This window comes from Pelodiscus sinensis, chromosome 3 (genome assembly GCF_049634645.1).
Source record: "Pelodiscus sinensis isolate JC-2024 chromosome 3, ASM4963464v1, whole genome shotgun sequence".
Classification (NCBI taxonomy): domain Eukaryota; kingdom Metazoa; phylum Chordata; order Testudines; family Trionychidae; genus Pelodiscus; species Pelodiscus sinensis.
The window spans coordinates 44059727-44080420 of NC_134713.1; the positions used below are offsets into that span (position 1 = coordinate 44059727).

At 42.1% G+C, this 20694-nt stretch overlaps 1 protein-coding gene across 26 annotated transcripts in view; it reads right to left on the bottom strand.

The window, feature by feature from the left end:
- Positions 1-20694, bottom strand: part of DST (dystonin) — a 470874-nt gene that overhangs the window by 288271 nt on the left and 161909 nt on the right. For 25 of the 26 annotated variants that reach the window (XM_006110983.4, XM_025182427.2, XM_075923642.1 and 22 more), the window contains one exon: positions 9839-9900. In XM_006110983.4, coding sequence (XP_006111045.2) covers positions 9839-9900 — 62 coding nt within the window. Of the gene's footprint in view, positions 1-3172; positions 3210-9838; positions 9901-20694 lie in introns of those variants that run through there. The other variant, XM_075923653.1, reaches the window with a different exon arrangement.

Consider the following 20694-nt stretch of genomic DNA (forward strand, 5'->3'; position numbering starts at 1 on the left):
TTCTCCAGGGGTAATAAATGTGTTTAATTCTGAACCCCATTCTTCTCTTATGCTCACTTCTATAATCACACCCAATGCAACTGAGATCAGAAATGGTCCCAGGCTACGTCTACACAGTGGAGCTATTTCGGGATACATCTTTAAACGTTCCATTATTTCGAAGTAACAGGCGCGCTATTCCAGAATCCCTGTAACCCTCAGTCTATAAGGGTTAAGGAATTTGTCAAAATAGCATTTTATTTGGAAATAACCTTGGTTATTCTGAGGTAAGGGTGCTGTGTAGATGCAGCCTAAGAATAGGAAATAGAGCTGTGGAGTAAAGTGCTGTGGTATGATAAATGCTAGCTGTTCAATGTAACTTGGTATAGAGTAATAATACTGCAACCTACACAACTCCTATCAGCACCCATGGCACAGTTACCATTAGCTCCAGGGAGAGTAGGCTCAAGACAGTATATTTCTAAACTAATAAATAAATGAGTAGATAAATTTACATAGATGAGAAGTGTACAGATAACAAAGTTTAACTTGATGAATAATTTAACAATTAATTAAAAACCCAACGCTTAATTGCAGTTGGTACAATTATATCTTATCTGTTAAAACCTCAAGAAGATAAATAATTAAATTTTAATTAAGTTTCAAACTACCCAAGTCTTAATTGCAAATAATACACTCACAAAAAGAGAATGAATTAATAAATTAATATATTAGCCTGCAATAAATAAGTATATTAGTGCTGAAAAAAGAAAAAAGCATTACCTTGAAAAAAACATTTCAAAATGCTTAAATTTAACTCCCAGTAGTACAATTACTAAACCTACTGAAACAAACCTTCTTGTTTAGAGTGCAATGTAACTTTCCAAATTCCTCACTTTTCACTTAAATATGGATAGTATGACCTTCTTACAGGTCCACAATCACTTGCAGGGAGCACTGATATTTGTCAAAATCAAATGGAGGCTGTTTAGCTGAGACCACTGAATGGAAAAAGGAGATATGTACAAACAAGTAACCCAGGGTATGTCTACACTACCACCCTAGTTTGAACTAGGGTGGTAATGTAGGCAACCAGAGTTGCAAATGAAACCTGGGATTTGAATTTCCCGGGCTTCACTTGCATCTCGCCGGGCGCCGCCATTTTTAAATGTCCGCTAGTGTGGACTCCGTGCCGCACGGCTACACGCGGCACAAACTAGGTAGTTCGGACTAGGCTTCCTATTCCAAACTACTGTTACTCCTCGTTTCACCGAGGCAGAGGGTGGGAGGAGGCAAGGCAGCGGCAGGATGCAGAGTGACTGTCACCCCATTGGAAAAAATGTTTATATAGAGTGAGAAATATTGTTCAACAGGAACTTGACAGTCACTGGGCATGTCTACACTACAGTTATTTCAATATAACTGCTATTATTTTGAACTAAGAAGGTGAGCATCCGCACAGCACCCATGTTATTTCAAAATTATTTTGAAATAACAGGCATGTTATTTCGAAATAATAACCCCTGAATTTACAAGGAATAACGCCTATTTCAAACTTACTAGTTCAAAATAGGGTTAGTGTGGACGCTCAGCTGCTATTATTTTGAAATAACTATTTCCCAGAATCATTCAAACTAATTAATCCCAGTGTTTCCTGAGGCTCTAAATTGAGGTAGGGCGTCCACATTAAGAGAGTCTGCCTAGGACAAATTTTGAGGTTTCCCCATGGTGTGGGCACACTATTTCGAAATAGTTATTTCAGGAGTTATTTCAAAATAACCTTGTCATGTAGACATAGCCACTAAAACCTAAAACAGTGATTTATGGGACTATTGATATCAGATCAGTGCAGGAATGGTAGCCAGGATGCCAAGGATCCTGCTGGTTGGGGCACAATCTATGGAGAATCCAGAGGGACATACAGTGTAGTTCACTCTACTGTGTGCCCCTAGCAAATGACTGCTGTCAATAATGGCCTGTATTCTGCCAACATGGTTGCAGTTCCTGGGGGGTGGTGTTCTAGCTATGTGATAAACAGCCTCCATTCCAAGTGTTCTGCTGAGACTGAAGAAGCAGGGTTGGACATCTGTGATTGTAAAGAAATGCTCAACAAACTTTTCACCAGATAAAAATGGTAAGACTGAAATGTGGTGGGTTTTTTGATTGATTGTTTTTGAGAGCGAGTGAGAGAGAGAGTGCACGCAAGAGAGAGGAAGGATATTTTGGAGTTTAAGTGCTATGTGTCTGTGTTTGCTTTGTTGAAATAAGGAACTCTAAAATATTTGTCAAATTGTTTAGTTGGTTGTTATTGTTTTTCCATCGTTCATTAAAGCCTTATTTTTCAATACTACTTTCATTATTTTTGCTGTTGAAATCCTGGAGCTCCTTATATAAAAGTAATACATTTCCACCTTGGGGGCAAGGGTGTATCACTACAGATTTTTTTAAAATGTGTATTTCAGAAGAATATACAGATGGAGAGAGAGGAGAAAGAGTCAAGATGGTCTTATTCTTTCCTATGTTTACTCCTTCCTTTATTCCATCCTTCATATCCCCTACCTACTCATTGTTTTCTTTCTTCATCCTTCTTATTTCAAACCTGTATTATCACATTTTGGAGGAGAGTGGGGGGTGTAATTCTTTCCTGTTTCATTAAACATCAGGGCCCCAGAACCAATTCTCATTGAAATCAGGAAACATTCTTTGGCTCCTAAGCACAGATTCTCACCCATTGCTTGGGGCTATTTTTACAGATATCTAAGAAGGAAGCCTCTTTGTTCCACAAATTTAGCCACTCTCATGTGTTAGTTGCTGTCTATTGTAGAAAAGTAACGTGATTTTAATGTACTTAGTCATTTCTGTAGAAAAATTAAAACACTTGCTACACTATAAAAATGTTTCAAGAGGTAAAAATTTAAGACCTTTGCTCAAATATTATGGCTGGTACTGCATAAAGTGAATTATCCTCTGAACAAATAATGTCAGTTTAAGGAAATATATACTACAGTATTAGTGGAGTACAAAGTCCAAGATTTCATGTCTTTGGAAACTATGTCAGTAGTTTAAAAGATAACATTTAAACAAAGCCGTCAATTTTTAAACAGTATTTTAAACAGCTCTATTAGGCTTCAGCTACACAACACAGCTTTTAGAGACGCAGCCTTGTCACAAAAAAAGGAGGCAGTGTACACACCGTTTGTTGACACTTTTGCTGACGTAATACTTCCACACCCAACAAGCAGGGTTGACATTGCTGACAGGAGAGCACTCCTGCGGACAACGTACTGTGTACACTGCCACTTGCCACAGCATAACTTTTGTCTTTTGGAGTAGGCAGTGGGACATAATTAGGCACCTGTGAACAATGAAAGTATGTCGCTCAACTGTCCATACAGACAGAGCCTTAGATCCATAATCAACTGAAAGGAAAGGACTGTCTGCATTGCAAAATACTGAATGGCAATCCCTTTGGCTCCAGTAACTGTGGAATATGTAAATGTTTTGATAAGCTTACTTTAAATTTTCAATTAATATCATTATTTTTAGAAACCTAGACCTAAACTATGTATCTCAGGAATTTCTAAGGTGTCTATCATGGTAATATCTATGTCCCTAGGTCAGCAAAGCATCTAATTACGTGCTTAATTTTAAGTACATGCCTTGGTTTTTTGCTGAATAGGGATGCAGTTACTCTCAAGAAAAAAATGGTTACTCACTTTTTTTGTAACTGTTATTCTTCGAGATGTGTTGCTCATGTCCCAAATAGGTGTGAAAGCATGGCACATGCACAGCTGCCGGAAAGTTTTTACCCTAGCTGCTACCAGTTGGGTTGGCTGTGGAGCCCCCTGGAATGATGTTGCTGTGATGCTGTATATATGACCCTGTCTCTCCAGCCACCCCTCAGTTCCTTCTTTCTGGCTACTCAAACAGTGGGGAAGGAGGGAAGTTACGGAACAGATATGAGCAACACATCTCAAAGAACAGCCAGAAAAGCCACCTCCCATGACAGGTAGAGCAGGAAGCATGTGGCCAGGGGCTCGAAGGGGAGACCCATGAGCACCAAAAGGATCAGTTTGAGATCCCAAGTAGGTACAAGGCACTGAACCAGGGGATGAAGTCTGTCCAAGACCTTGAGGAAACATCCTAGTCAAAGGGCTTACAAAAACAGAGTGGCCAGCTTCCCCCAGGGGGAAAGCAGCAATGGTCACCAGGTGTACATTCAGAGAGGAAGCTGCTAAGCCCTGTGGCTTCAGGGACACTAGGTACTCACAACACTTGGGAAACAGAAGCAGACAAGGGGCCCAGGTTACTCTGGCGACATCAAAATGAAAAACACTTCCGCTGAGCCAAATAGGTGAATCTGGTACAGAGTTTCCTGCTACTAAGGAGAAAATGGTGGGCCAGTTCTGAGCAAGCTTGCTCGGCTATATTTAGCCAGGAAGCTGCCATACCATGAAAGGAAGGGAGTGAAAGTCCAGGTGGCAAGGACACCTGCAGTCCTGTGTGATGAGGTATGGGAGCAAAGCAAGTGGAATGGGTGATTGTACCAACAGCTCCAAAAAACTGGAGTACTAGTGCTGACGGGCCAGGCTGGGGCTATCAGAATAACATTTGTCCTACTCTGCAGAGCTTGAGGAGCACCTTGTGAACCAAAAGGTATGGGAGGAAGGCATATAGACTGGTGTGCCATGGGATTAAAAAGGCGTCCGCAAGGGATCCTGGAGTCAGACTCCAAAATGAGGAGAAGTGGGGGGCACTTCCAGTTATTCTGGGTGGTAAAGAGGTCTAGCCAAGGAAACCCCCACCTCTGGAAAATGGTGTGGACGACATCGAGCCGGAGTGACCATTTGTGAGCAAAGAAGCAGCAGCTGAGACAATCAGCCAACTGATTCTGGACCCCTGGAAGATATGATACCTCCAGGTAAATAGAGTGGGTTATGCAAAATTTCCACAGAGGAAGGCCCCTCCCTGTTTGTTGATATAGTACATAGCAATTGTATTGTGGATAATGACCGCCACACACTGCCCCTTGATGTGGGGTTGAAAAGCAAGACACATGAGGCAGATTGCCCAGAGTTCATGGACACTGATGTGGAGAGACAGTTCCTCCATTATCTATAGAGCTTGGTGGTGAGGTCCCTGAGGTGAGACCTCAGCCCAAAGCGGATACGTGTGCAACTAGAGAGATTGCGGGTTGCGGAGTATGAAATAAAATGCCAACCATCACTGACTGGGGGGTCCAGCCACCGCAGAAAGGCGTGGATCACACACATCGATGCTGTCGCACCCCAGATGATACATCAATGACAGCCAGGACTGGAGAGGATATAGGCAAAGGATGAAGGCATATGCCCCATTAGCTATGGTGCCCCAATAGCTGAAGGCATGTCCTGGCCATGGTGATTGGCAAGTCAGCCAGTAACCACAGCAACTGGGTCAGTACTGTAAACCCATGCCCTGAAGCAAAGCCCTTACCCTCCTGGCATCAAATACTGTCCAAATGAATTTGATCCTTTGCACAGGCACGAGAGCTGACTTCCAGGGGTGAGTAGCAGTTCTAACATTTTGCAGAATGGCCTACGTGAATGTAACGTGCATCTCTACCGGCTGGCAGGAGCAGCCTCACTGGAGCCAGTCATCCAAATAAGGGTAAACCTGCACTCCATGGTGCCTAAGGAAGGCTACCACCACTGCTATGCATTTGGTGAACATTCAGGGCACCACTGAAAGTCCAAAGGGGAGGGCAGTAAACTGAAATAGCTTGATAGTTAGTTTGACAATAGTTATAACTTAGCAGTTAGTGTTGTAGCAGCAGGAGTGAAAGGATTTCCCTTCTTGCCAATGTCCCCTTTGGTACTTGAGCATGGCAAGATCGCAGGGCTTCAAACCCTCCATTTCTTGCCAAAAATCTATGCTGACAAACAACCCCCATGACTCATGTCCTCAGTACTGGGGGAAGCCCACCAAGCAGATAGTGCAAGGTCTGCATCAAGTCTCGGACCAGAAAGGAAACACTCCCACTCCCTTCTGATCTGCTTATTCATGTCCCTTTGCAGAAGCAGGACCTAAAGTTGCTTCAAATTGACCTTTCCAAAGGATAGATTATAAATTTCCAAGTCACTATTCCTCCCACAAAAGTTATACAACAGTAACAGAAAAGAAAGTAATGGCTACAATGGTTGTATGTGTTCATGAATGCACTGAAAGAAGAAAATACTTTAACTTACTGCATAAGTATGAACTTCAAAGGAACCTGCTAACAAAACTTACAGGAACATAATATGTGCTACATAACAAAAGAAGCACAACCTACAGTCTGTGGGGAAGCAAAATTTGACTTATAACCTGATTCTGGGACCGCGGACTCTGGATTATGAAGATTCCCTTCTCTGTCTCTGAGGGTATGTCTACACTACCCCGCTAGTTCAAACTAGTGGGGGTAATGTAGTCATCCGCAATTGCAAATGACGTGTAGCCGCGCAGCACGGAGTCCGAACTAGCCAGCATTTAAAAATGGCGCCGGCCGGCTTCATGCAAATGAAGCCCGGGAAATTCAAATCCCGGGCTTCATTTGCAAGTGAGGATGACTACATTACCCCCACTAGTTCGAACTAGCGGGGTAGTGTAGACATACCCTTCATTACCCTTTCTAGTGCTATGAGAGGGGCAGCATAGAGATGCAAATGGCAGCCTTAAGATGCTGCTGTATTAGGAGAATGTTTCCCATTGGTTGCTGAACTCTTATGGCTAGAGATGTGTACAAGGCAGAATAGGATCCAGTATCAGCTTCATATATTTTTAAAACACAACCCTTAACTCTGTTACCACTGATATCTCAAATGACTAAAACAGAAATAATTTTTTAACCCTACAGTTACCTTTTCATCACACAAGCCATTTGATTACTTTGTGCATTTGTTTCAGCTTGGACAATGAAAATGGACTGAAATCAGTGGCAAACCCATATCAATTATATCAGGAGCAAGACTTGGCTGAGGTTCCTAAGCACTCATAACTGGGTGATTTAAGGCTTCAAATCTCTGCAAGTGACTATTTAGCTAAAAAAATAAAAACTGTTGCCACTATTTCTAGCCATATTAGCTTAGACTAAAATCTTATTTAGTTATATTTTATGTTTATAAAATCCAAATTTGAAACCTTAAAAAGTGTAAGGCCCATTTAAAGAGAATGATACAGTAGAATTTATTTAATTACAATTTCAGAGATACATTTGTTTAGCTTTTGTAAACACATAAAGAAATTACTTTACATTTTGTATCAATGAACACTCTCGAAGAGATCCCAGATATGTACTCTCTCCTCCCCTCCTCCACATATACAATTAAAACAATATCTTTAAAATTCCTTTCTAGTGGGGAAAAAGATTAACAGCCCCTGAAACAAGATAACAATTACCTAAAACAGAAGTGGAGAAACTAAGGCCTAGGGGTCAGATATGGCCTCTGGCTTGCTTGCATCTGGCTCCCAACACTCAGGGTTCCTCACCACCACCATTGCGGAGCCCACAGTGGCACTACAGCCCATGCACCACCCCACCACGGGGCTGGTGCACAAAAAAAAATCTACTAGATTGGGCCCCCCTATACTCTGGTGCATGGGGGAATGTGAGGAGTGTTTTCTTCCTTCTCAGTTGGGAGCCAGGTTTATATGGGAGGGTGGGGTTGGTTGGTTGGTTTTTGACTTCTCACTTATGTGCAACCCCTGGACTCCCAACTGATTTTTCTGTAAATCAGCGGCCACTAACCGAAAAAAAAGTTCCCTACCGCGATCTAAAACTATAGGGAGAAATGCATGGCAATCAGCCTGAGAATTGCCTTTTTGCTTCCAACTGTTGGCAGTCTGTTACTAGTGTATATTGGAGTTGCCTATGCTTTGGGACAATGGCACATTTCTTACAGATTCACAAACATAATAAAATCACAGAATGGCAAGTAGCCACTCTGCAGCATGCTGCCCCTTTTAATTAGCTGGCAGAAATCTCACTTCAGGGATATATGCTCATTTGGGGATCTGTGGAGTTAAGGCGTCAGAATGAATGGGAAACCATAGGGGCACCTGCTATCAGAGCATGCTTCCTTCCAGCTGAAGGATATGGATGGCATGATCGGCGTTATATCCCTTCATGACTTCTGATCCACAATACTCAGGAAGAAGTAGTGCACAGCTGCAATAAGGAAGCTAATGGCACAACAACTCTTGAGGGAGTAACGGTGTCAGGAAGGACTCATGGAACAGCTTGAAGTCTGCTCCCACAGACAGATTAGGTTTCACAGGATTTTGATCAGCTTGTATTGTGGATATTTAAGCTCTCCCTCTAGGGTTTGCCAGGTTCCTCATTTGGCAAGAGGCTGTGTGGCTTAAATGTTTTAGGACATACCATAATCATAACTCTGTCTGAATTCAGAGTTTCATATGTTCAGATTCACTAGCAGATTTGGTTTCGGTTGCATCTTCCAAAATCTCAAAGAGGCCACGTGAAAAAAAGTAAAGGGAATTGATTGCAAAGTTTGGTTTAAAAAAAAAAAACCCCCTTACAGTTCTTTGGCAGAAAGTGTCTAATACATCCTCTTTCCCCCCCAGCACCATCAGGGCAGCCACAGCAAAGAGAGATGGCAAAATGATTAAATAAACCAGAAAAATTCAGGTGCTGTGTTCCACAAAATGTGCACATCAGCAAACCTTGCAACAGAGTTTTCATCTTAAGTTCTGACAGTTTACACATACATTTTAATTTAGTTCAATTTACACATGAATTCAACATTTACCATACACTAAAAGTAAATCAAGTTACATTAAACAATCACACAATCTGTTCCTCCAAATAAATGTCTGAGCGAGACAGTTGGCAATGAAACAGTGGACTGAACTTAGAGCTGAAGGGCAACACTGTGAAGGTGAACTCAGAGCCTTCTATTCTCTGTTGACTAAAAGCTACACATGTTGCTAAAATGATATGCTCTGTCTCTAGGGCTAAGTTCACTGCCATCCACAAGGAAGCTGCTGAAAAATATTTTAATCTTTAGAAAGCATTTACTTCTAAACCATGAACCTCAAGTGGTCCTGTATTTATAATCTTCAAGGTCACTTTCTTCTTCACAAATTAAATTACTTAGTTCCTTCTCCAAAGAAAACTGATTCATTTTAATTTCATACATGAACACTCAAATAAATCACCCTGCCATCTGAGATTTTCTAGCACAGGGCTGGGCAAGATGCAGCCCGGGAGCCAGATCCGGCCCACCTAACACTTTGATCCAGATCGCAGATCAAATGATTTCTATTTGTATTCTGCTGCCCCTGCCACCAAATTTCTAGGCAGGGGGGCTCAGGCATCAGGATCCAATTTAAGCAGTACCCTGACAGGGGCTGGAGCCATGAGCCCTTTAAATAGCCGCAGCAACCCCGGGTGGCTGCCAGGCAACGTGGTAGCAGCGGAGCTGTGATCCCTTTGCTATGTTTGTAATTCAAAGCCTTTGGCCCCAGACAACTTTGCGGGGAGGCTGGTCCCCAACCCTGTCCCTTCAGTCCCTGCCTCTCCTGGGGTAGAGGGTGGAGCCAGCCCATGACCACCTACCAAAATTCATGAAGTGGTCCCCCTGCAAAAAGTATTACCCACCCCTACTCTAGCACTTAGGGCAAATCCATTTGCAAGCACCAAAAAGGTTAACAGCAATGATGCTTCATTTTTTCCATTATTCCCAAAACTTCAGAATCTGCCTCTCTCCATGTCTTTATTCTACAGCAACACTACCATAGTCTCAAACCAAATGTTTAGTAAAACCCACATTCACTCAAGGTAATGTTCCATGTCACTGGCATAACAGAAATATAAACTGACCTTCATGAGGTGTTGATTTATCCATTTTGTGAAGGTTTTCTTTTGTACTTTGTCCCGTTCATCTAGGGAATAAGGAAAAGAAAGGTTTCAATATCTTTAAAAATAACATAGCACTGCAAAAGGTTCGACATGGCTGATTTTATTAATATTTACAAATAAACACTCTGGCAATGTTAGAAGAGAGAAATAAGCTGTGAGACAGATGCACGAACTAATTTATGTGGCAGGCACTCTATATAATATCCTGTAATATATCATGTCTCCTCTACAGTAAAATCAACATCTCCTTTTGTTCTATTACTCATTCTATCAGGAAAATCACTCCTTACAACAAAGACTTTGGTCTTCTACTCTCAAAGTTCCACTAAAGCGAATGAGGTACATTTAATAAGAGCCATGAGCACTTGAGCTGGACACTTTACAATCTACATAATCATTAAGCCATTCACCATCAGAAAGACTACTGAGTACAGTAGTTACTTGACAATAAAATTATTTTTGGAGGAGGGATCTTCTGTTCCAATGTAGGGTGTGTGAGGTGTTTTCATTTACATTTGTGTAGTGTTGTATTCTTCTATCCCTCAATGCAGGCATAGATGTTCACTATACTGGCATGAGGCTCAGCTTCAGCTGCCAGTACTTTTCAGGTAGGAGACAATAGTATTAGCAGATTTGCCCAAAAGACTGAGCCAACAGGATGGAAGCTGTACAATAAACTGTGAGAATTTGCATCATGTGGGTTTGGGATTACCTTGGGTGGCTCCCAGTCAGCGTCACTAAGCCAAACTGTCTGCCCAGCCTAGGGCACCACATTGCATCCAGAAGCGGCCAACAGGTCCAGCTCCTAAGAAGGGGGAAGCTGGGGACAGGAGTTCAGCACACACTGTTCTGTCAGTTTCTCACCAATTTGAGTGTAGAACTGGTGCGCAGGGCTGTGGGGATAGTGCACAGAGACTCATACTCTCCTCTTCCTTGCCCACATCCCCTCTGGAGCTAGACCTGTTATCCACTTCCAGAGCACAGTGTGGTGTCCCAGGATAGGTAGGTAATAGCCTGCTTTGGCTTCTCAGCACCACTGATCTGACTTTTAATGGCCCAGTCAGTGGTGCTAACTACAGCCATCAAAGTCCCTTTTCCAACTGGACACCTAGTTACCCTACATGGGAGAGTAGGCTGCATGGTAGATGTGCACCAAGCAGGACTTTCTCTTAGTGTAAATTGTGCCATATCCTACTCGGATGTCATCTGGTTTTACTTTTGCTAGTGTGAATCTACACTCACTTCAACTGGCCATAAAGCAATATGCAAATCAGAGTGAATTTTAATTAAATAATCTCAGTTTTTAGATCATTGGCTTGATTTTCAAAGGAGCTGGGCACCATTAGTTACCACTAACATCACTGAGATTTGTGAGAGCGCAGAAAACTCTGAAAAGAAAGTCACATATTAATAAAAAAAGACAACCAATGAATACAGGGAAGATGATCTGTATATTGTGTTTATCTCTGGTTGCTGATAGAGGAAAATAAAATGTGTATACACAGCAGGATCTCTCTCTTTCTATCCTGAAAATAATAAACTATACAACTGAAAAACAAGGAATCAGATACGTTTAGTTTCACCACAGCTCAGACTTTGACCTGTAAATTATCACGTCGGTTATCTTTATAGCAGGGAAATTGGATTCAATCTGGAAATTACGAAACCTGACTTCTACTTCTTACCCATACATTTCAGCAAGTCATTTTTCTATGTGTACACTGGGGTCAGGTTTTACTGGGAATCATGCATACATATCCACCTTTGTAAAGCATTTTGGTAACTTCCCATGAAAATGTGCTATTACAGGCAAATGCTGCTTATCATATTGGACAAAATGAGAGGGCCCTCCCAGGAGGTGGGGTGTCTTGGCACTTTGGCAGTAAGCAGGGTGAAGAAATCCTTCCCCACATATTGAAAATTGTAGATAACCAGCAGTCTAGCCCAGAGCTAATGTATCCTTCATAGCCCTAATGTGGGGTTGATGGCCAACAGATCTGTTCAGGGGTGACTCCGTCAGCCCCATCCAGAATCAAACACAGCAGAGGGCTCCCAGGAAGCAGGACCTTCATGGCACACAGGAAATCACACCACCTGTGAAAGTTTCAGAAATTCTCTCTCTGGAGCTACCTGTGCAATAGAATTGTCACTTATTCACTGATTTGGCACTGTTCATAGTATGTTTGAGGGCGTGAAGCAGACAGGCCAGATATCAGGGCAAGATTTCTCCAGCCAGGTCCATACTAGAGGTGAAGGTCAGTTTAAAGTATGCAATTCCAGCTATGCAAAAAATGTAGCTGAATCAATGTACATTAGGCCGAGCTTTGGCACCATCCTCATAGCAGGAGGTCAACCAGATAAATGTACCCATTGACTTCCCCTACTCTTCATGAGGAGCAGGAGTTCCAGCTACAGGGGTGCCCTTAGCATTTGATTTAGCAAGTCTCTACTAGACCCACTAAACTGAACTCCAGAACATCGACTTCCACAGTGTCAATTTTCAGGAAAAGTGAAAACTTGGCTTTCCTCAGCTACTGTCATGGCCAAGAGGGTTAATGAGAGTTTTAAGGATTCTGACAGTCTTAGGCAGCAAAACTGACATCTAAGCACTTAATTAACATGTGAAAAACAAAACATTTTATTTGGAAAACAGCAACCCAGAGAATGAAACATTCTAGGTGCATCTAAACTGGCAAGATTTTGTGCAAAAACTTGCCAGCTGTCTACACTGGCCATTTGAATTTGTGCAAGAGCACTGACTTTGTAATGTACAAAATCAGTGCTTCTTGCGCAAATACTTTCATGCTCCCACTTGGGAAAAAGCCCTCTTGCGCAAGAATACTTGCGCAAGAGGGCCAGTGTTGATAGAGAAGAACTGTTTTGTGCAAAAAAGCCCCGATGGCTAAAATGGCAATCAGGGCTTTCTTGCGCAAAATCGTGTCTAGACTGACCACGGATGCTTTTGCGCAAAAGCATCCGTGCCAATCTAGACGTGCTTTTGCGGAAATACGTTTAATGGAAAAACTTATTTTCAGTTAAAAGTATTTCCTCAAAATCATGCCAGTCTAGACGCAGCCTAGAGTACTGAATCAGATATTATTAAAAGTAAGTGATTATGGTGGAGATTGAAATTTAATGTGGATATATGGTATATAGGCAGAATTAATTTAAAGCTCTCAAGCTGTCCTGTACCAGCTGCTCCAAGAAGCAGTCATTTTTATCTGTGGTTTGTAACGTATCCTTTAAATCGGCTTCCGTACCTAATGACTGGAAGGTAGCCAACGTGACACCAATATTTAAAAAGGGCTCTAGAGGCGATCCTGGCAATTACAGACCGGTAAGTCTAACTTCAGTACCAGGCAAGTTAGTAGAAACAACAGTAAAGAATACAATTGTGAAGCATGTAGAAGAACATAATTTGTTGGACAAAAGTCAACATGGCTTCTGTAAAGAGAAATCATGTCTTACTAATCTATTAGAGTTCTTTGAAGGGGTTAACAAACATGCGGACAAGGGGGATCCAGTAGATATAGTAAACTTGGATTTTCAGAAAGCCTTTGACAAGGTCCCTCACCAAAGGCTCTTGTGTAAATTACATGGCCATGGGATAAGAGGGAAGGTCCTTTCTTGGATTGAGAACTGGTTAAAAGACAGGAAACAAAGGGTAGGAATAAATGGTAAATTTTCAGATTGGAGAGGGGTAGCTAGTGGTGTCTCCCAAGGGTCAGTCCTGGGACCAATCCTTTTCAACTTATTCATAAATGATCTGGAGAAAGGGGTAAGCAGTGAGGTAGTAAAGTTTGCAGATGATACCAAACTGTTTAGGATAGTCAAGACAGAAGCAGACTGTGAGGGACTCCAAGAAGATCTCACCAAACTGAGTGATTGGGCAACAAAATGGCAAATGAAATGTAATGTGGATAAGTGTAAAGTAATGCACATCGGGAGAAATAACCCCAACGATACGTACTGTATGATGGGGGCTAATTTGTCTACGACAAATCAGGAAAGAGATCCATAGCCAGACAGCCCTCCCACATCTCAAACAATCTTGCTTGCCCTCTGAGATGTCTGTATACAGGGCAGAGAAGGAACAATAAGAAAATCAGCATAGCCATTAAGCTTTGATCTGCTTTGATGCGAGATCAGGATATGCGAGTGTTCCCTGACTCTGAGTAATGATTAAGGCAATAAACTGAGCTCGAGGCTGCAAGAAGTGCCCGGCTGGCACCCATGTTGATTCGAACACACACAGTCCCTGGGAGAGGAATTTCCCACTGAGAAAAAAAGAATGCCCAGTACTTCCAATTTAATCCTCTCAACTCTCTCTTACAAGTGTAAATTAAGTTCACAACTCCCTTGTAAGAACTGGTCTCACAAAAGACAGACCAGCACCATTTGGCATCACAGATAAGAAAGAGAAATAAGTGACCCAATGGGTATAAAAGTGGGTACAGCAGCGCACTCACTTTTGAGTGTCAAACTACTCTCTACCTGCTGGTCGGGTTAGGTGTTTTGACCTCCCAAGGTTCCACGGGGACGCCCACCTCGTATTTTCGTCTTTCCGAGGAATTGAGGGACCGATCCTGACCTGACACGCTGGGACCGAGCGATGCAGAAGGGGGTAAAAATTGTACCGTATGTGTCCTTTTGTTTTAGTGCATGCATAGAATAGAGCTCTTTAAAGATTAAGCTGTCATTTGGTACCATTATTTTCTATTTCCTATCTTTATTTTCCTTTGTAACCATTTTTTTAAAGATCTCTCTCTCTCTCTCTCTATATATATATATATATATACTTATATACTTGCCAGCAGTTAAGAAATAGAACAATAGCCATTGCAACCATATGATTTATAAGCTTCCTCAATAAACCTGTAACTGTTTAAGCTTTAACCTGACTCCTTCAGTTGCTGTAACAGAACCAGGCACAATTTAAAAGAACTTCAGCCGGTCTTAAGGGACAGATATAGGGAGAGCTTGGGCATTTGGATTTGTGTCACACCCAGGTGGCAGAATCCACTGGGGCACTTCTCAGCCTCCCCCAGGCTGCCCGCTGCAAAGGAATCACAGATTCTAGCAGCTAAAATCTGAAGTGTAATAAGCTCTCCCTGTACACTTATTGGGCACCCGTCAACCTCCTCCAGGTTGCCTGCTGTAAGGGACCCTGGTCTCAGCAGTTAAAGTCTCGGGTATATAGTACACACACAGTATAGGAAGAGCTTGGGCGTTTGGATTTGTGTCACACCCAGGTGGCAGAATCCACTGGGGCATCTTTCAGTCTTTCCCCAAGGCTGCCCGCTGCGAAGGAATTACGAATTCTAGCAGCTGAAATCTAAGGTGTTATAAGCTCTCCCTATACACTTATTGGGCACCGGTCAACCTCCTCCAGGTTGTCTGCTGCAAGGGACACCGGTCTCAGCAGTTAAAGTCTCGGGTGTATAGCACATACACACTGCCCTGACCGTCGGCTGACAAGATTTTGGAATTATCGTGGACAGTTCTCTGAAAACTTCCACGCAGTGTGCAGCGGCGCTCAAAAAGGCAAATAGGATGCTAGGAATTATTAGGAAAGGGATAGAAAATAGGACCCAGAATATCTTACTGCCCCTGTATAAAACTATGGTACGCCCACATCTTGAATACTGTGTACAGATGTGATCTCCTCACCTCAAAAAAGATATTTTGGCCTTGGAAAGGGTTCACAAAAGGGCAACTAAAATGATTACGGGTTTGGAACGGGTGCCATATGAGGAGAGGTTAAAGAGACTGGGACTTTTCAGTTTAGAAAAGAGGAGACTGAGGGAGGATATGATAGAGGTCTATAAAATCATGAGTGGTGTGGAGAGGGCTGATAAAGAAAAGTTATTTATTAGTTCCCTAAATAGAAGAACTAGAGGACACCAAATGAAATTAATGGGTAGCAGGTTTAAAACTAATAAAAGAAAGTTCTTCTTCACACAGCATGTAGTCAACCTGTGGAACTCCTTGCCAGAGGAGGCTGTGAAGGCTAGGACTATAGTAGAATTTAAAGAGAAGCTAGATAATTTCATGGAGATTAGGTCCATAAAAAGCTATTAGCCAGGGGATAAAATGGTGTCCTTGGCCTCTGTCTGTCAGAGGCTGGAGAGGGATGGCAGGAGACAAATCACTTGATCATTGTCTTCGGTCCACCCTCTCTGGGGCACCTGGTGCTGGCCACTGTCGGTAGACAGCACACTGGGCTAGATGGACCTTTGGTCTGACCCAGTACGGCCATTCTTATGTTCTTATGTTAAAAACATGTCTATGTTTTGGTTGCATCAACCAGTTATGACTACCCAAAAGTTTGTATTTTAGGGCAATGCTACCATGACAACAGTAAGACAAAAAAACTACTCTGTTCCTTGTTAGAATCTGTATTGCCTGTAAATTTTAAGTTTATTTTCAAAATTAAAACATGTAAAAGACTGCTGCCTATAATATGCACTCCTTAAGGAAACTATTTAATCAAGGGACAATATTGTATATCAAGGTATTGTCAGTTCACCCAGGATGAACACAAAAATGTAGTGTGGCAGAAAACTTGCATGCTGTTAAAGATATGAGAAAGACAGACAACAGTATTAACATAATTTTGGTAAAGACCAATCTCTTCAGAAATGTGTTTAACCTGTCTGATCTCAAAATAAAACATATGCAACTAAGAACACTGTATGCAATGATTAAAGACTATAACAACTTTAAACAATGTGATATAAATATAAAATTCAAAAATGAAACTCAACCTACTGTAGGAAAATCTCAAAAGAGTGACACCACTTGCTCATTCATGGTTTCTGAGAGATTTCTCAAAATGCTATGCTACTTAATGCAAGTCTTACCACTTTACTTTCTAAAACAAACATGCTACTGTACGTGTGGAAAATGAAAACTTTCGTATATACTGTACTACTAACCCATACAGCACATTAGTTCCACCAGTTTTGTATTCCACTCCTCTTCATGTTTAATGAGCTGCCCCATCATTCTTTAGGAAAACTTGCAGATAAGTTACTGAATATTCACTTTCAAACGTAAAAGGAGTTCTGTATATTCTTTGAAGGAAAGAGAAGTCAGAGTGATGACTAAGGCTCCTGCAGGCAGACAGAAAAGTGGCAACTCCCCTTTTTTAAATGAACATTAGCATATATCCATCCTGGCTGCTGTTAGAACAAGCAAAAACCTAGTCCTTTGCATTTCATTCATAGTAAAAGCGCTGCATTGAATATATTTTTCTTATTTTATGTTATTTATATTCTTATTTTATTTTCTTATTTTAACTTTCAATTTGTTATTTTGCAAACTCTTCAAAGCAGGGACTGTATCTTCCTGTGAATATGAAAAGCACCTAGCAACTTGTGGAAACGACCATAACGTAGATAAATAGTAATTCATTATTTAAACTGAGTTTCTACAAATTCACCAGTTCTGGTGGACAGACTTTTCCATGTCCCCTCAATAATCAGACATATAACTCCACAGCACCAGGTGTGAACAGCTCCTCAGTTTCTCTCTCCACAAATTCCAGGGAAAACTACTGTAGAATAAATCAACCAACATCCACCTTAACTATCCCAACAACAATATACAGTAAAACTCCAAATGTCCGGCATCCAGTGATCCGGCACCCCTGATAGTCCGGCACCAACTGGAACCCGGAAGTGCTCCAGCCAGCTGGACAATTGGAGCTGCTCTGCCCCCAGCTTCCCCAAGTCTGCTGCTGCTGAAACTGATGAGCAGCAGACTTGGAGAAGCCAGGGGCAGAGCAGTTGGGGTGCTGCTGAGTTGGTGCCGTAGCGCCGCCCCCTGACCTGTGCGGCACTGCAGGACCAACCTGGCAGCACCCCAGCTGCTCTGCCCCCGGCTTCCCCAAGTCAGCTACTGCTGAAACTGACCAGCAGCTGATTTGGGGAAGCCGGGGGCAGAGTAGTTGGGGTGCTGCCAGGTTGGTCTCGCAGCACAGCCCTCTCCCAGGCTGCGCAGTTCCTCATCGACTTCCCCCCCTCCCCGCATAGCCCCCCTTCTGGTACTCTGGCATATCTGATAATCCGGCACCCCCTGGGTCCTAAAGGTGCTGAATTATCGGCAGTTTACTGTACCAGTATTCTGAGTAGGTTTCACATCAAAAGGTCTGTAAAGCCACCAGTTTTTGTGGTTAAGATATATCTGATTGTCAAAGCCACTAATCCACATAGATAGATTCTAAGGACCAAATCCCTTAGTTTGTCCCTTAGTGTGAGTACCTGTGAAAAGTTTGGTTCAAGTGATTTGATCAACATTACTCAGGAACTGCAGGGCAGAACTAGGGGTAGAATCTAATTCTTCAAGACACCAACTCCCTTCCTCGTGCCCCACCATGACGGCCAGACCTTCCAACAGTCCCAAGTTTCACAGGACTGTCCTGCACTGTCCCACAAAAGCCCCTTCCCGGTTGAAGTGGCAAGGAAAGCTGAGCTTGGCACCCCACCCTGGGCATAGAGTTGCCAGATGGTTTAAGAAAACATACTAACACACACACCCAAAAAACACCAGGAAAAAATGCTGTTGAGAAAAACAAAAACTTTAAATGGCCCCATGCTCCTCACTCTCCTGCCAGATGCGGCAGGGGAAAATTGTCTCTGCCGGGCTTCTGTTCAAGGGAAACAGGAAATATCGGACATGTCATATGTCCAGTATTTTCTGGGTTTTTTTTACCAGACAGGGGACCCGAATAATGGATAGTCCGAGTGAAAACTGGACACCTGGCAACCCTACCTGGGGCATTGTAACTTGGGCCATTGTACTCACTGTCACAATGCCATCCAGATAGCTTCAGCTTCCCCGCCCCCTGCCCGGGAGGTCAGGGATAGGCCAAATTTGAGGGAGTGGCATTGCAACCCTGTGTGTCAGTTACAATTTCAGACACAGTCTGAAGGTGAATACTGGAGATAATAAATGAAAAAACAGGAACAGGAACAAGGTCAAAGGTTGAAAGGAAAACTTATAAGCAACTGAACAAAAGGTTTTATGTTTGTAAGTATGGGTGGCGCTGGGATGCCCCCTCTGCATACTTCATGAAAATTGGCTTAAAAAGATGCATAACTCAAAGATGCTTTAGACAAAATAACTCACATAACCTATCAATGTTAATGTTATAATCTCCTAGATCTCTATATCCTATTCAGTGCATGTATCATTCTTGTTTGTATGTGAAGTTAGAAATATGAAGTATGAAACTGTTTATAGTTTTAAATATGCTAATGAGAGCCATAACTGGTTCCACTCCCCCTTCCCAAAAGCCTTAATGACTTGGGATACATCTAAACTACATTCTATTTTCGAAAAAAGGATATGCAAATTCCATGGGATTTGCATATCTTCTTCCAATCTCACTTCCAAAAGCAGAGCTGGATGCAATTTTGGGGGGGAAAAATCCTTTTTCCAAAAAAATCGCATAAACCTCATTTTTAAGGAAGAAAAAAGTTTTTTTTTTTTCCTGAAAAAACTGCATCCAGATTACTTTCACTTTTGAAAGATCTGTTTTCAAAAGTGAGATCAGAAGAAGATATGCAAATTCCATGGGAATTTTCATATCCTCTTTCGAAAATAGAACGTAGTCTACACGTAGCCTTGGTGATCAACCTAACAACCGGTAAACATCTTTTTTTGTTCTTTAAGTCCAGAAGGTGGTTGGTCCTAGGAAAAGAAGTAACAATACAACCTGGTACTGGGATTCCATTTTGACCCTGGTATTATCTATGGAAAGGGGGTTATAAAACTAAAGATGCCCATTACGGAAGAGTGTCTATTTAAGCCAAGGGAAGCTATCAACCCTTTGTCTTCGACCAGTCTGGGGAACAGCCTAGCACACTGAGGGTATGTCTACACTACCACCCAAGTTCGAACTAGGGTGGTTAATGTAGTCAATTGAAGTTGCAAATGAAGCCTGGGATTTAAATATCCCGGGCTTCATTTGCATCTTGCCGGGCGCTGCCATTTTTAAATCCCCGGTAGTTCGGACGCCGTGCCCACGGCTACACACAGCATGGAGTAGGTAGTTCGAATTAGGCTAATTCAAACTACCGTTACATTTAAATCCCGGGCTTCATTTGCAACTTCGATTGACTACATTAACCACCCTAGTTCGAACTAGGGTGGTAGTGTAGACATACCCTAAGATACAAAGAGGGCTGGAGACCCAACTCAGAGTAAAAGAGTTTGTGTCTGACTTGAAGATTATGCCTGAAATAGGAACAGCTCTTTAGAATAAGAATTTAAATGCAGTAAGCATTTTAGAGAATTAGGATTTTTCTATTCATTTTGATTTAGTAACTTACTTTGATCTGTCTGTTTTCACTTGCAGCCACTTAAATCCTACTGTATGTACTTAATAAAAACACTTTTGTTTAGTATCAGGCCCAGTGTAAATAACTGGTACTTGGGGAACAACCATTGTGCATATCCCTCTTTCACTGATAAAGGGGGCTTACTTACCTGATGAGCTTTCATATGTAAGACTTTTACACAGAGGAAGACAAATTTATTGTGTGGGGGGGGAGGGAGTTGATCCCTTTTTGGATTTGGTTTCCTGGGTGCTGTGCCCTAGAACTGCATCTTCCTAGAGCTGAAGAGGTTCAGTGTCTGTAATACATTTATTCCCATCTGCTATTCTAAACTGGAAAAACTGGAAACAAATTAAAACTTAAGACAGTGAATAGTAAAGTAAATAAACACATTTCTACACAGTACTGCTCTGAGACATTGCTATACCAAAATGCTATCTAGTCTACACATGGACCAGATCCTGTCCATGTTTG